The 17753-nt window shown below is 46.8% G+C and overlaps 1 protein-coding gene across 3 annotated transcripts in view; it reads left to right on the top strand.

Annotated features, from left to right (window-relative positions):
- LOC143773251 (NACHT, LRR and PYD domains-containing protein 1a-like) overlaps positions 1 to 17753 on the top strand; it is a 183434-nt gene that overhangs the window by 110901 nt on the left and 54780 nt on the right. For all 3 annotated transcript variants that reach the window (XM_077260742.1, XM_077260744.1, XM_077260743.1), the window contains exon 7: positions 5413 to 5538. In XM_077260742.1, coding sequence (XP_077116857.1) covers positions 5413 to 5538 — 126 coding nt within the window. The remainder of the gene's footprint in view (positions 1 to 5412; positions 5539 to 17753) is intronic.

The raw sequence follows: 17753 nt of genomic DNA, 5'->3' as shown, positions 1-17753 counted from the left end.
ACAGATTATGTACAAGCTGGACAAAAATGCAAACAAAAACAATAGCAAAAAGCAAGAAAGCAGACTTAGCTTAATCAAGCAGGAAACAGGATCAGTAGACAAGAGCACTACAGATTAGCTCTGATATCAACGTTGCCAGGCATTGAACTGAAGGTCCAGGGAGCTAATATAGCAACACCCCTGACCTAATGACCCAGGTGAGCATACAAGGGATGATAGACATACCCAGAGTAAAAACACTAGTAGCCACTAGAGGGAGCCAAAAGGTAAATTCACAACAGTACCCCCCCCTTAGTGAGGGGTCACCGAACCCTCACCAAGACCACCAGGCGATCAGGATGAGCGGCGTGAAAGGCGCGAACTAAATCGGCCGCATGCACATCAGAGGCGACCACCCAGGAATTATCCTCCTGACCATAGCCCTTCCACTTGACCAGGTACTGATGCCTCCGCCTGGAGAGACGAGAATCTAAGATCTTCTCCACCACGTACTCCAACTCGCCCTCAACCAACACCGGAGCAGGAGGCTCAGCAGAAGGAACCACAGGCACAACGTACCGCCGCAACAAGGACCTATGAAATACGTTGTGAATGGCAAACGACACCGGAAGATCCAGGCGAAAGGATACAGGATTAAGGATCTCCAATATCTTGTAAGGACCAATGAATCGAGGCTTAAATTTGGGAGAGGAGACCTTCATAGGAACAAATCGAGAAGACAGCCATACCAAATCCCCAACACGAAGTCGGGGACCCACACCGCGGCGGCGATTGGCAAAACGCTGAGCCTTCTCCTGTGACAACTTCAAGTTGTCCACCACATGATTCCAGATCCGCTGCAACCTATCCACCACAGAATCCACTCCAGGACAGTCAGAAGGCTCCACATGTCCCGAGGAAAAACGAGGATGGAAACCGGAGTTGCAGAAAAATGGCGAAACCAAGGTGGCAGAACTAGCCCGATTATTAAGGGCAAATTCAGCCAACGGCAAGAAGGTCACCCAATCATCCTGATCAGAAGAGACAAAACACCTCAAATACGCGTCCAGAGTCTGATTAGTTCGTTCCGTTTGTCCGTTAGTCTGTGGATGAAAAGCGGACGAAAATGACAAATCAATGCCCATCCTACCACAAAAGGATCGCCAGAACCTGGAAACAAACTGGGATCCTCTGTCCGACACAATATTCTCAGGAATGCCGTGCAAACGAACCACGTTCTGGAAGAACACAGGAACCAGATCAGCAGAGGAAGGCAGCTTAGGCAAAGGAACCAGATGGACCATCTTGGAGAAACGATCACATATCACCCAGATGACAGACATGCCTTTAGACACCGGGAGATCCGAAATGAAATCCATAGAGATGTGTGTCCAAGGTCTCCTCGGGACAGGCAAGGGCAAGAGCAACCCGCTGGCACGAGAACAGCAAGGCTTAGCTCGAGCACAAGTACCGCAGGACTGCACAAATGACCGCACATTCCTTGACATGGAAGGCCACCAAAAGGACCTGGCCACCAGATCTCTGGTGCCAAAAATTCCCGGGTGCCCTGCCAACACTGAGGAATGAACCTCGGAAATGACTCTGCTGGTCCATTTAGCAGGCACAAACAATCTGTCAGGTGGACAAGAGTCAGGCCTACCAGCCTGAAATCTCTGCAACACACGTCGCAGATCTGGAGAAATCGCTGACAAGATAACTCCTTCCTTAAGAATACCCTCAGGTTCAGCGACTCCAGGAGCATCAGGCACAAAGCTCCTAGACAGAGCATCGGCCTTCACATTCTTAGAACCTGGTAAATACGAGACCACAAAGTCAAAACGGGAGAAAAACAATGACCAGCGGGCCTGTCTAGGATTCAGGCGTTTAGCAGACTCGAGATACATCAAATTTTTGTGATCAGTGAAGACCACCACCCGATGCTTAGCACCCTCGAGCCAATGACGCCACTCCTCAAATGCCCACTTCATGGCCAATAACTCCCGATTGCCCACATCATAATTTCGCTCTGCCGGCGAAAACTTCCTAGAGAAAAAGGCACAAGGTCTCATAGTAGAGCAACCAGGGCCTCTCTGCGACAAAACGGCCCCTGCCCCAATCTCCGAAGCATCCACCTCAACCTGAAAGGGAAGTGAGACGTCAGGCTGGCACAAAACAGGCGCCGAAGTAAACCGGCGTTTCAACTCCTGGAAAGCCTCCACGGCAGCAGGAGCCCAGTTAGCTACATCAGAGCCTTTCTTGGTCATATCCGTCAGCGGTTTAACAACGCTAGAGAAATTTGCGATAAAACAACGGTAGAAGTTAGCAAAACCCAAGAACTTCTGAAGACTCTTAACTGACGAGGGTTGAGTCCAATCATGAATAGCTCGGACCTTGACTGGATCCATCTCCACAGCAGAAGGGGAAAAAATGAACCCCAAAAAGGGAACCTTCTGTACACCAAAGAGACACTTTGAGCCTTTTACAAACAAAGAATTTTCACGCAAAATCTCAAAAACCATCCTGACCTGCTCCACATGCGAGTCCCAATCATCAGAAAAAACCAGAATATCATCCAGATAAACAATCAAAAATTTATCCAGATACTTCCGGAAAATGTCATGCATGAAGGACTGAAAAACTGAAGGTGCATTAGAGAGCCCAAATGGCATCACCAAGTACTCAAAATGACCTTCGGGCGTATTGAATGCGGTTTTCCATTCATCGCCCTGCCTAATGCGCACAAGGTTGTACGCACCACGAAGGTCTATCTTGGTGAACCACTTGGCACCTTTAATCCGGGCAAACAAATCTGACAACAACGGCAAAGGATACTGAAATTTGACAGTGATCTTATTTAAAAGCCGATAGTCAATACAAGGCCTCAAATATCCGTCCTTTTTGGCCACAAAAAAGAATCCCGCACCAAGAGGGGAAGAAGAAGGACGGATATGCCCCTTCTCAAGAGACTCCTTGATATATGAACGCATCGCGGTATGTTCAGGTACCGACAGATTAAACAGTCTCCCCTTAGGAAACTTACTGCCAGGGATCAAATCTATTGCACAGTCACATTCCCTATGAGGAGGCAGTGCACTGGACTTAGACTCGCTGAAGACATCCTGATAAACAGACAAATACGCCGGAACTTCCGAAGGCGTAGAAGAAGCAATAGACAAGGGCAGGGAATCTCCATGAATTCCATGGCAGCCCCAACTTGACACTGACATAGCCTTCCAGTCCAAGACTGGAGTATGGGTCTGTAACCATGGCAAACCCAAAACAACCAAATCATGCATTTTATGCAGAACAAGAAAACGTATTACCTCCCGATGTTCGGGAGTCATGCACATGGTAACCTGTGTCCAAAACTGCGGTTTATTTTTTGCCAATGGCGTAGAATCAATACCCCTAAGAGGGATAGGATTTTCCAATGGCTCAAGAACAAATCCGCAGCACTTGGCAAATGACAGATCCATAAGGCTCAGGGTCGCACCTGAGTCCACAAACGCCATGACAGGATACGATGACAGTGAGCAAATCAAAGTTACAGATAGAATAAATTTAGGTTGCAAATTACCAATGACGACCGGACTAACAACCTTAGTAAGACGTTTAGAGCATGCTGAGATAACATGTGTAGAATCACCACAGTAGTAACACAAGCCATTCTGGCGTCTATGGATTTTCCGCTCATTTCTAGTCAGGATTCTATCACATAGCATTAATTCAGGTGCCTGTTCAGACAACACCATGAGGGAATTTGCGGTTTTGCGCTCCCGCAACCGCCGGTCGATTTGAATAGCCAGGGCCATAGAATCATTCAGACCTGTGGGAATGGGAAAACCCACCATCACATTCTTAATGGCTTCAGAAAGACCATTTCTAAAATTTGCAGCCAATGCACACTCGTTCCACTGGGTCAGCACGGACCATTTCCGAAATTTTTGGCAATACACTCCAGCCTCGTCCTGGCCCTGAGACATAGCCAGCAAGGCTTTTTCTGCCTGAATCTCAAGATTGGGTTCCTCATAAAGCAAACCGAGCGCCAGAAAAAACGCATCAATATCAGCCAATGCCGGATCTCCTGGCGCCAGCGAGAAAGCCCAATCCTGAGGGTCGCCCCGTAAAAAAGAAATAACAATTTTCACTTGCTGAGCGGAGTCTCCAGAGGAACAGGGTCTCAGGGACAAAAACAATTTACAATTATTCCTGAAATTTCTAAACTTAAATCGGTCTCCGGAAAACAGTTCAGGAATCGGTATCTTAGGTTCTGACATAGGATTTCTGGTAACATAATCTTGTATGCCCTGCACACGAGCAGCAAGCTGGTCCACACTTGTAATCAAGGTCTGGACATTCATGTCTGCAGCAATCACAAGCCACTCAGAGGTAAAGGGGAAAAGAAAAAAAAATGAGAGAGAGAAAAAAAAAAAACAACTCAGAACTTTCTTTCTTATAATCCCGCTTCTGCAATGCATATAACATTTAATACTGGCCTGGCAAACTGATATGACCCCAATGGCGAGGGTCTCAGAGATATCAGCAAGTCTGCGAAGTACAAAAATCCAGCTCATAGGGCAGTGGTAACTGGGTTGACCATATATCTACTCCTAACGCCAACACTAGAAGTAGCCGGGGAACATGCCTACGTTGGTCGCTAGATGTCTCGCGCCAGCCGGAGGACTAACTACCCCTAGAAGAGGAAAACAAAGACCTCTCTTGCCTCCAGAGAATAGACCCCAAAAGTTGGATACAAGCCCCCCACAAATAATAACGGTGAGGTAAGAGGAAATGACAAACACAGAGATGAACTAGGTTTAGCAAAGAGAGGCCCACTCACTAATAGCAGAATGTAGTAAGATAACTTATATGGTCAACAAAAACCCTAACAAAAATCCACACTGGAGATTCAAGAACCCCCGAACCGTCTAACGGCCCGGGGGGGAGAACTCCAGCCTCCCTAGAGCTTCCAGCAAGGATAGGATACAGATTATGTACAAGCTGGACAAAAATGCAAACAAAAACAATAGCAAAAAGCAAGAAAGCAGACTTAGCTTAATCAAGCAGGAACCAGGATCAGTAGACAAGAGCACTACAGATTAGCTCTGATATCAACGTTGCCAGGCATTGAACTGAAGGTCCAGGGAGCTAATATAGCAACACCCCTGACCTAACGACCCAGGTGAGCATACAAGGGATGATAGACATACCCAGAGTAAAAACACTAGTAGCCACTAGAGGGAGCCAAAAGGTAAATTCACAACAGACGACGTCACAGTTCTCAGCTTCGTGATACATATATGTCTGAATTGAATCGGCTCATCCATTTAGAACTAAAATTCTAAAATGATCAAAATAGGTGACAAAATTCATATTTTCTAGCCCGATTTTTAAATCTTAGATTAAAGATAAAATGTACATTTTCTCATACAGGAAGTTGAGCGTGATAAGCAACAATTCTCCTTCAAGAGAATTCCTAAACCTCCTCAGACAAAATCTGTGTATCCTAAGAAGGAATACAAAATTAACGGACCTGAGATAGCAAGTGTTAACCCCAAGGTAAGATGTTTTTTACATACTGCATAGTGTGCCTTCATTTTTAGTATTCTAGTTATTTTAGAGTTTTGGTAAAGTTTTGAAAATAAGTAAAAGATATATAAAAATGGCACATTTAATGCTCCTTTTCTGATCAGTCAAGAGTAGGGAAGGCTACTGCTCTAATAGCCTGGAGCAGAGATTACTCCAGTTATGCCAAAGTAATCCCTGAGATGCTACAGTAATTGATGAAAACATCATCTAAATGTTTCGACAGTGGTAGTAGGCACTCTTTGCCATGTCATCACCCCTAAAACACTATGATATGACATACAAGGGGGTCTAAGAATAGTCTCCAGGTCTGCCATGTCATCATACTGTACAAATGCACATTGCACACCAGTATTATTGTTTTTTCCCCTACTTGCCAGCCAAAAAATGGAATGAAACCTTATTATGTACAAATGGGATTATCCCAGCTAATTCTTTAAAAAACAAGCTCTCAAAAAAGTCCATCAGTGAAAAATAATAAAAAGTGATGGCACTTAGATTGGGGGTAAGAAAAAATGTTTTTAAGTATTTAATACACTGTCAATTGTGCAAGTTTTCCCACCTACAAAGAATAAAGAGGTCTGTAATTGTTATTGAAGGTACACTTCACCTGTGAGTAGTGTTGAGCATTCCGATACCGCAAGTATCGGGTATCGGCCGATATTTGCTGTATCGGAATTCCGATACCGAGATCCGATACTTTTGTGATATCGGGAATCGGTATCGGGATCGATATTAATGTATAAAATAAAGAATAAAAAAAAAAAATATTGATATACTCACCTCTCCGACGCAGCCTGGACCTTACCGATGTAACCGGCAGCTTCCATTCCTAAGAATGAGCGCTTGAAAGACCTTAGATGACGTCTCGGCTTGTGATTGGTCACGTGGCGGTCACGTGACCATTCACATGACCAATCACAGGCCGCGACGTCATCTAAGGTCTTTCAAGCGCTCATTCTTAGGAACGGAAGCTGCTGGTTACATCGGTAAGGTCCAGGCTGCGTCGGAGAGTGAGTATATCAATATTTTTTATTTTTATTCTTTATTTTACACATTAATATGGATCCCAGGGCCTGAAGGAGAGTTTCCTCTCCTTCAGACCCTGGGAACCATACAGGATACCTTCCGATACTTGGTGTCCCATTGACTTGTATTGGTATCGGGTATCGGTATCAGCGATATCCGATACTTTTCGGATATCGGCCGATACTATCCGATACCGATACTTTCAAGTATCGGACGGTATCGCTCAACACTACCTGTGAGAGACAGAATCTCAAATAAAGGAGAACATCACATTGTAGGATTGTTACATAATTAATTTGCATTTTATTGCATGAAATAAGCTTTGTTTACCGAACAACCAACAAGAATTCCGGCTCTCATCGTCCTGTTAGTTTTTCATTAAGAAGTCTCTTACTCTGCTCTCATTACATGTATTAATCGCACCTGTTTGAACATGTTACCTGTATAAAATACACCTATCTACACACTCAGTCAATCACACTCCAACCTCTCCACCATGGCCAAAACCAAATAGCTGTGTAGGGACACAAGGGAAAATTTTTTAGACCTGCACAAGGCTGGAATGGGCTACAGGACAATAGACAAGTAGCTTGATGAGAAGGCAACAACTGTTGGCACAATTATTAGAAAATCGAAGAAACACAAGATGACTGTCAATCTTCCTCGGACTGGGGCTTCATGTAAGGTCCTTACTTGTAGGGTAAGCATGATAATGGGAAATGTCAGGAATTAGCCCAGTACTACGCTGTAGGACCTGGTCAATGACTGAAGATAGGTGGGACCATAGTCTCAAGCATTACCATTGGTAACACACTATACCATCATGGATTATAATTAGTGATGAGCGAGTATACTCGTTGCTCGGGTTCTCTGGAGCATGCTTGGGTGATCTCCAAGTATTTGTTATTGCTCGGAGATATAGTTTTCATTGCCTCAGTTGCATGATTTATGGCTGCCAGATACTCTGAATACATGTGGGAATTCCCTAACAAACAGGCATTCCTCACATGTATTCAACGTATCTGGCAGCCGTAAGTCATGCAACTAAGGCGATGAAAACTATATCTCTGAGCAATAACAAATACTCGGATATCACCCGAGCGTGCTCGGGAAAACCCGAGCAACGAGTATACTCGCTCATCTCTATTTATAATCCTGCAGAGAACACAATGTTCCGCTGCTTACATCAGCATATATGCTGGCCTGTTTGAAGTTTCACCATTGACCATCTAGATTAGGAGTGGGGAACCTCAGGCACCTGGGCCATTTATGGCCCTCGATGACCTTTTAGCAGCCCCCGTGCAGATTTTCAAAGAATATAAAGAACAAGGCAAACACTGAAGGCTGTTATAAAAATGTGCAATTATAATAGAAGTTATAGTCATATGGTATAATCAGCCAATACATGGAAAGGTGTAGGACACACTACTGCTAACAAGCTAAACCACTAAAAAATAGTGCAATAGTCCAAATACATAGAAAAAGTTTATTGGATAAATACAAAAATAAACAAAGTCAGCAAAGTAGGGAGCGTAAGACAACAAACCTCATGGAGCCAAAGAGCAAGGAAGTGTTCCCCAAACAAAAATCAATAAATAGAACCATGAATGGTACATATAAAATATAGTGGGCTCACATAAAAACCAAACAAACTGTCTGATAACACAGGTCAACAAAAAAAAAAATTTTTTCTGGTGTCCAAAATATTTTAATGAATTTGGGGTATTTTTGGGGTGCTGATTCTGAATATGCTATCAGTTTTGCCAGATTGGCTCAAGTTTTTGACATTTTTGGTATCTTATTTATAGCACTTGTTGGTAAATGCGACGCATCATCTCATTAATTTCTTTGGATTAGTACTTGAACTGAGCAGTTCTCAATATAGTTTTGTGTTAATTAGTGTTCTAAAAGTTTGTTCATAGCTTGATTTTTGCACTAACTTAATGTTGTTGTCTGTTTTCCAGTGAAAAGCATGAACTCATCAAGAAGAAGTTGTCTTAACGATCCAGACTCATTCTGTTACATTTGTGGTGAATACACACTGCCAAAACATAGAAGAAACATAACAGACTTCGTAAAAAAAAGTGTATTTTGCCTATTTTGGGGTTATGCTTGGGGACCAAGACAAGTTTTGGGCACCACACATAGTGTGCAAAGCATGTATCGAATTATTACGAAAATGGAGCAAAGGACAAAGAAAAAGCTTCAAATTTGGTGTTCCAATGGTGTGGAGAGAGCCAAAAAATCATCATGATGACTGTTATTTCTGTGCAGTGCAAGTGCAAGGATTCAATAAGCATAAGAAACGAAAATGGGAGTAACATGGAATCTGCAAGAAGGCCTGTCCCTCATTGTGAAGATGTGCCTGTACCTGTGTTTACCATAAATAACAGTCATCATGATGATTTTTTGGCTCTCTCCACACCATTGGAACACCAAATTTGAAGCTTTTTCTTTGTCCTTTGCTCCATTTTCGTAATAATTCGATACATGCTTTGCACACTATGTGTGGTGCCCAAAACTTGTCTTGGTCCCCAAGCATAACCCCAAAATAGGCAAAATACACTTTTTTTACGAAGTCTGTTATGTTTCTTCTATGTTTTGGCAGTGTGTATTCACCACAAATGTAACAGAATGAGTCTGGATCGTTAAGACAACTTCTTCTTGATGAGTTCATGCTTTTCACTGGAAAACAGACAACAACATAAAGTTAGTGCAAAAATCAAGCTATGAACAAACTTTTAGAACACTAATTAACACAAAACTATATTGAGAACTGCTCAGTTCAAGTACTAATCCAAAGAAATTAATGAGATGATGCGTCGCATTTACCAACAAGTGCTATAAATAAGATACCAAAAATCTCAAAAACTTGAGCCAATCTGGCAAAACTGATGACATATTCAGAATCAGCACCCCAAAAATACCCTAAATTCGATGAAATATCTTTGGCACCAAAAATGCTGTTGACCAGTGTAATTATATCAATATCATATTATAAATAGTACAGAGTAACAAACCACAGACGTGTGTAGATACAAATAGTACATATACACATGAGAACATACCACTATAGAATGGGGAAACACACCAGCTCCTGCCCACCCCGATGCGCGTTTCGGTAAAGTCCTTCCTCAGGAGGCGTGACTCGGAAGTGCTGTGTGCACAGTCAACACTTGCTGCCGTGTTATTGGGGATCAGTAATGCTAGCTGCTCCCCTGCTGTGTGTGCGGCAATACCTCCAGTCTGCTCCTCCTGCTTTCTCTGGGCTCCAACACCACCAGTTGCTGCTCGGAAGTGCTGTCTGCACAGTCAACAGTTGCTCCTCTGTTATTGGGGTTCAGTAACGCCAGCTGCTCCACTGCTGTGTGTGCGGCAATACCTCCAGTCTGCTCCTCCTGCTTTCCCTGGGCTCCAACACCGCCAGTTGCTGCTTGGAAGTGCTGTCTGCACAGTCAACAGTTGCTCCTCTGTTATTGGGGTTCAGTAACGCCAGCTGCTCCACTGCTGTGTGTGCGGCAATACCTCCAGTCTGCTCCTACTGCTTTCCCTGGGCTCCAACATCACCAATTGCTGCTCGGAAGTGCTGTCTGCACACTCAACAGTTGCTTCTCTGTTATTGGGTTTCAGTAATGCCAGCTGCTCACCTGCTGTGTGTGCGGCAATACCTTCAGTCTGCTCCACCTTTTTTCACTGGGCTCAAACACCGCCAGTTGCTGCTCGGAAGTGCCGTTTGCACAGAGAAAAACACTCGCTCCTGTGTTAGTAGGGTTCAGTAATGTCAGCTGCTCCCATGCTGTGTATCTGGCAATTTGGCCTGCTACCTCCACGCTCACACTACTTCAGATATTAAACTGCCTCGAGTGCAGGCCTTGGCCTACACCCTAATTGACCCTGGGCTCCAACACCGCCAGTTGCTGCTCGGAAGTGCCATTTGCACAGAGTAAAACACTCGCTCCTGTGTTAGTAGGGTTCAGAAATGTCAGCTGCTCCCCTGCTGTGTATCCGGCAATTTTGCCTGCTACCTCCATGCTGACACAACAATAGATATTAAACTGCATTGAGTGCAGGCCTCGGCCTACACTCTGCTTCTCCCTTATTCCCTGGGCTCCAACACCACCAGTTGCTGCTCAGAAGTGCTGTCTGCACAGTCAACACTTGCTGCCATGTTATTGGGTTTCAGTAACGTCAGCTGATCCCCAGCTGTGCATCCGGCAATTGCTCCTGCTACCTCCACGCTCACACTACTGCAGAAATTAAAGGGAACCTGCCCGCCCAGGCATTTGTAACTGAAAGAGCCACCTTGTGCAACACTAATGCTGCACAAGGAAAAGGTGGCTCTTTTCATTATGCTCCTTGCAGACTATTATTATTATTATACATTTTTATAGCGACATTTATTCTATGGCGCTTTACATGTGAAATACGGGGCATATATAGACAAATACATTAAACATGAGCAAAAAAAACAAGGCACACGGGTACATAAGGAGGGAGGACCCTGCCTGCGAGGGCTCACAGTCTGCAGAGGATGGGTGATAATACACTAGGAGAGGGTAGAGCTGGTTGTGCGTCTTGGATGCGGTTGTGGGAATAGAAGATGAGAGGGGAGTAGAGAAGCAGGTCATGAGAGGATCGGAGGTTGCGTGTTGGTAGGTATCAGGAGATCATGTCACAGATGTATGGAGGAGATAGGTTGTGGATGGCTTTGTAGGCCATTGTGAGGGTTTTGAACTGGAGTCTCTGGGCAATAGGAAGCCAGTGAAGGGCTTGGCATAGGGGAGAAGCTGGGGAATAGCGGGGAGACAGGTAGATAAGTCGGGCAGCAGAGTGTAGCATGGATTGGAGTGGTGCCAGAGTGCTAGAAGGGAGTCCAGAGAGTAGGAGGTTGCAGTAGTCGAGGCGGGAGATAAGGTCATGCACTAGAGTTTTTGCGGTGTCGTGGTCAAGGAATGCGCGGATCCGGGAAATGTTTTTGAGTTTGAGGTGGCAGGAGGAGGCAAGTGCTTGGATATGTGGCTTGAAAGAGAGGGCAGAGTCGAGGATCACCCCGAGGCAATGGGCGTGTGGGACTGGGGAAAGTGAGCAGCCATTGACATTGATGGACAGATCTGGTGGAGGGGTAGAGTGAGATGGGGAAAGATGATGAGTTCTGTTTTGTCCATGTTCAGTTGTAGAAAGCGAGCAGAAAAGAAGGCTGAAATAGCAGACAGACCGTGCGGGATTTTGGTAAGTAAGGAGGTGAGGTCAGGTCCGGATAGGTAGATCTGCGTGTCGTCAGCATAGAGATGGTACTGCATACCGTGGGATTCTATGAGTTGTCCCAGACCGAAGGTGTAGATGGAGGAGAGTAGGGGTCCTAGAACAGAGCCTTGAGGAACACCGACTGACAAGGGGTGAGGTGAGGAGGTGGTGTGGGGAGGGAGACACTGACTGTCCGATCTGTCAGATATGAGGAGATCCAGGAAAGGGCCAAGTCTGTGATGCCAAGAGATGAGAGGATTTGTAGCAGGAGGGAGTGGTCCACAGTGTCAAAGGCAGAAGACAGGTCCAGGAGAAGGAGGACAGAGTAGTGTCGCTTGCTCCTGGCAGTTAGTAGGTCATTGGTGACTTTAGTTAGGGCAGTTTCAGTTGAGTGATGGGAACGGAACCAGACTGTAACCAATCAAAGAGGGAGCAGGAGGAGAGGTGGGTTCAAGATGGGTGTGTTGCTCCAGCAATTTGGAGGCATAAGGAAGAAGAGATATCGGGCAAAAGGTAGACACAGAGGATGGGTCGAGGGAGGGCTTTTTGAGGATGGGTGTGATCTTGGCATGCTTGAAGGATGAGGGGAAGACAACTGTTGTGAGTGAGAGGTTGAAGAGGTGCGTTAGGGTTGGGATGAAGACCGTGGAAGGGTTAGGGATGAGGTGGGACGGGAGCGGGTCGAGCGTGCAGGTGGTGAGGTTTGATCTTGACAGGAGGGTGGAGAGCTGATCTTCTGTCATGGTGGAGAGGCTGGTTTTGGAGGAGCAGGGGTGAGCAGCTAAGAGGGGCAGTGGGCGCTGTGGGCCAAAGCTTTCTCTGATCTTATCGATCTTCTGTTTAAAGAAAGAGGCGAAGTCTTCAGCAGAAATGAGAGAGGAGGGAGGGGGTGCAGGGGGACGGAGTAGAGAATTGAAAGTGTTGAAAAGCTGTTTAGGGTTGTGAGACAGGGAGGATATGAGAGATGAGAAGTAAGTTTGTTTTGCGGCAGTGAGCGTGGACTTGAAGCTGGCGAGGGACTGCTTGTATGCGGTGAAGTGGTCAGCAGAGCGGGATCACTTCCATCTCCGCTCAGCGATCCTGGAAGCCCGTCTCAGTTCTTTAGTCAGGCTGGTCAGCCAAGGCTGCCTGTTGATTGTACGAGTTTTGCTATGCATGAGCGGGACTGCCAAATTGAGTGATGCTGTTATTGTGGTGTTATAAAAAGCAGCAGCAGCAGCATCTGTGTCATGAAGGAAGGCTATGTCAGTTAGAGGGAGAAGGGACTCAGAGAGTGATTGTAAGTTGAGATGTTTGAGATTTATGCAAGGGTGAGGGAGTTTGTGGAGTGGGGGTTGCACACTAGGAGAGGAGAGGGAAGAGAATGTCAGTAGGTTGTGGTCAGACTGGGGGAGGGGTGTGTTAGTGAGATTAGTAAGGGAGCAGAGGCGGGTGAAGATGAGGTCCAGCATGTGGCCATCTTTGTGAGTGGCCTCAGAGGACCATTGAGTGAGGCCAAAGGAGGCAGTCAGTGATAAAAGTTTAGAGGCAGCTGAGGTGGAAGGGTCAATCAGGATGTTGAAATCACCCATGATGATAGTGGGGATGTCAACAGAGAGGAAATGAAGTAGCCATGTGGTGAAGTGGTCGAGAAAGGTGGAGATGGCTAGTTCTGGGGGGCGGTAGATGACAGCCAGCTGGAGGTTGGAGGGGGAATAGATGCGGATGGAGTGCACCTCAAATGAGGGAAGAGTAGCGGAGGGTGGTAGCAGAATTGGAGTGAAGGAGCAGGTGTCAGACAGGAGCAAGCCAACTCCTCCACCACGTTTGTTGGTGGAGCGAGAGGTGTGAGAGAGGTGGAGACCGCCGTAGGAAAGCGCAGCTGGAGAGGCTGAGTCAGAGGGGGTGAGCCAGGTTTCCACGATGCCAAGGAAGGAGAGTTTGTTGGTGATGAAGAGGTCATGGATAAATGGCAGTTTGTTGCAGACGGAGCGTGCGTTCCATAGTGCTCCAGGTAAGGGGACCGGGGAGTGGGGGCTGGATGAATGGGTATAAGGTTGTCATGGTGGGGAAAACGTGCAGAGGATCGAGGTAGGAGGTTAGAAATGAGCGTGGGGATGTGTTGAGGAGGGCCGGGATTTGGGGATACATCACCGGCAATGAGGAGTAGCAGACAGAGCGTTAGAAGGTGGGTGCAGGATAGGACATGATGCGGCCGTGTGTCTGGTGAAAAAGGATTGTATGTGGAGGAACAGTTCTGAGGAGAAGGTGAGATGGCTGGGGAGGATTGAGGAAGAAATGACTAGTTCCTTACAAGGTGGAGGGATTGCAGGAGATTGTAAGAAGGAAAGTAGTATAGGGGTGAATGAGAAAAGAAACCGAAGCATTGTAGTGGTTTGGTGTTCTGTTACCTTCCAGTCAGTTCCAGTCCAATTCAGTCTAATTCAAATTCATAATTAAAAGATGTAATTTAAAAAATGGAAGTTAAAAGATGAAATGCAGCAGACTGCGTCTGGTGCCGACTCCTGCATGTGAATATATCCCCAGTTAAGGGCAATCAGGTGTGAATGAGGAGGTGGCTGGGTATGGGAGACCAGATGCACAGAGTTAGGCAGAGGTCATAAAGAGAGGGAGGGGTTGGAGTGACCACTCAAAGATATGCCAGGATAGCACAATGAGAGACATGAAAACAGGTCATGGAAACAGGCTGATAGGTAAAAAAGCATACTAAAAAGGATTATATGTGCTGCACCAAGACACTCAGATCCAGGGAAAGCATAGAGAATTCAAAGCAATATACAGAGACATTCAGGAGCCAGAGAGAGCAGGGGAAAGTCAGCGCATACCATGGAAAATCAATGTAATATACAGAGGCATTCAGGAGCCAGGGAGAGCTGGGGAAAGTCAGCGCATACCATGGAAAATCAATGCACTATACAGAGACATTCAGGAGCCAGGGAGAGCAGGGGAAAGTCAGCGCATACCATGGAAAATCAATGTAATATACAGAGGCATTCAGGAGCCAGGGAGAGCTGGGGAAAGTCAGCGCATACCATGGAAAATCAATGCAATATACAGAGACATTCAGGAGCCAGGGAGAGCTGGGGAAAGTCAGCGCATACCATGGAACATCAATGCAATATACAGAGACATTCAGGAGCCAGGGAGAGCTAGGGAAAGTCAGCGCATACCATGGAAAATCAATGCAATATGCAGAGACATTCAGGAGCCAGGGAGAGCTGGGGAAAGTCAGCGCATACCTGTTGGAAGAGGAGAGATTAACACTTATAAAATGTTGCCCCTCATACTGTTAAAACATCCCTGAGGCGGAACTTTCCTTTGTAATGAGACGCAGCACAGCCGTCATTCATACCCCCTTGGTGCCAGGCAAAGCCTCCTCAGTGTTGTTTGAATCTGTAATGAAGCCTGCACTGTTATGTTCAATCTTGGGCATGTGCACTTAGCGCTGCCCGTCTTCTGACATCATTTTGTGTCAGGCTGACTGTGCCTGTGCTCCAGCGCTGCACGAGATCATGCCCCGCAGTGTCTTCTGATTTATTCACATTGCGGGGCTGGGATTCATGAGCATGCATAGTGCATATCTTGGACTATCACCCATCTCCTTCCGGCTTCTACAGACTGTGCGCCATCAGCTGATCCCTAATCGCATGCCACGGCCATGACGCCGCACAGTCTGAAGAAGGTGGAAGGAGGGGAGTGAGAGGTGAAGATATGCACTGCACATGCCCATGAATCCCAGCCCCGCACTGTGAAAAAATCTGAAGAAACTGCGGGGCGCTATCTCGGGCAGCGCGGTCGCACAGACACAGTCTGCCTGACACAAAATTATGTCAGACGACGGGCAGTGCTAACTGAGTCATGCCCAAGGTTTAACATAACAGCGCATGCTCAGGGACAGATTCAAACAATGCTGAGGAGGCGTCGCCGGTCGCCAAGGGGGTATGAATGACGGCTGTGATGCGTCCCATTATGAAGGAAAGTCCCACCTCCGGGACGGTTTCACAGTATGAGGGTACACATTTTATAAGTGTTAAGTTCAGCGTCTGCAAGGAGCATAACTAAAATAGCCACCTTTTCCTTGTGCAACATTAGTGATGCACAAGGTGGCTCTTTCAGTTACAAACGCCTGAGGGGGTTAAAGGTTCCCTTTCAACTTACTCCAATAAGGCCTCAGTCTACACTCTGCTTCTCCTTTATTCCCTGGGCTCCAACACCGCCAGCTGCTGCCCGGAAGTTCTGTCTACACAGTCAACACTTGCTGCCGTGTTAATGTGGTTCAGTAACACCAGCTGCTCCCCTGCTGTGTGCGGCAATACCTCCAGTCTGCTCCTCCTGCTTTCTCTAAGCTCCCACACCGCCAGTTGCTGCTCGGAAGTGCTGTCTGCACAGTCAATAGATGCTCCTCTGTTATTGGGGTTCAGTAACAAGAGCTGCTCCCCTGCTGTGTGTGCGGCAATACCTTCAGTATGCTCCACCTGCTTTCCCTGGGCTCCAACAATGCCAGTTGCTGCTCAGAAGTCTTATCTGCACAGTCAACAGTTGATCCTCTGTTATTGGGGTTCAGTAACATCAGCTGCTTCCCTGCTGTGTGTGCAGCAATACCTCCAGTCTGCTCCACCTGCTTTTCCTGGGCTCCAACACTGCCAGTTGCTGCTTGGAAGTGCTGTCTGCACAGTCAACAGTTGATCCTCTGTTATTGGGGTTCAGTAACTCCAGCTGCTCCCCTGCTGTGTGTGTGGCAATACCTCCAGTCTGCTCCACTTGCTTTCCCTGGGCTCCAGCACCACCAGTTGCTGCTCGGAAGTGCTGTTTGCACAGAGAAAAACCACTCGCTCCTGTGTTAGTAGAGTTCAGTAATGTCAGCTGCTCCCCTGCTGTGTATCTGGCAATTTGGCCTGCTACCTCCACGCTCACACTACTTCAGATATTAAACTGCCTCGAGTGCAGGCCTCGGCCTACAATCCTGATTGACCCTGGGCTCCAACACCGCTAGTTGCTGCTCAGAATTGCTGTTTGCACAGAGAAAAACACTCGCTCCTGTGTTAGTGGGGTGCAGTAACGTCAGCTGTTCCCCTTCTGTGTATCCGGCAATTTTGCCTGCTACCTCCATTCTGACACAACAACAGATATTAAACTGCCTTGATTGCAGGCCTCGGCCCACACTCTGCTTCTCTTTTATTCCCTGGACTCCAGCACCGCCAGTTGCTGCTCAGAAGTGCCGTCTGCACAGTCAACACTTGCTGCCGTGTTATTGGGTTTCAGTAACGTCAGCTGATCCCCTGCTGTGTATCCGGCAATTGCTCCTGCTACATCCACGCTCACACTACTGCAGAAATTAAAGGGAATCTGCCCCCCCAGGTGTTTGTAACTGAAAGAGCCACCTTGTGCAGCAGTAATGCTGCACAAGGAAAAGGTGGCTCTTTTCATTATGCTCCTTGCAGACGATGAGCTTAACACTTATAAAATGTTGCCCCTCATACCGTTAAACCGCCCCGGAGACGGAACTTTCCTTTGTAATGAGACGCAGCACAGCCGTCATTCATACCCCCATGGCACTGTGCAAAGCCTCCTCAGCGTTGTTTGAATCTGTAATGGAGCCTGCACTGTTATGTTCAACCTTGGGCATGTGCAGTTAGCGCTGCCCGTCTTCTGACATCATTTTGTGTCAGGCTGACTGCGCCTATGCGCCAGCGCTGCACGAGATCACGCCCCACAGTGTCTTCTGATTTATTCACATTGCGGGGCTGGGATTCATGGGCATGCGTAGTGCATATCTTGGACTCTCACTCATCTCCTTCCGGCTTCTTCAGACTGTGCGCCATCAGCTGATCCCTAATCGCATGCCACGGCCGTGACGCCGCACAGTCTGAAGAAGGCGGAAGGAGATGAATGAGAGGCGAAGATATGCACTGTGC

Source organism: Ranitomeya variabilis, chromosome 5, assembly GCF_051348905.1.
Source record: "Ranitomeya variabilis isolate aRanVar5 chromosome 5, aRanVar5.hap1, whole genome shotgun sequence".
In the NCBI taxonomy this organism is placed as follows: domain Eukaryota; kingdom Metazoa; phylum Chordata; class Amphibia; order Anura; family Dendrobatidae; genus Ranitomeya; species Ranitomeya variabilis.
Note: the sequence above shows the minus strand (reverse complement) of the source record. Positions and strands in the feature narration are given on the sequence as shown.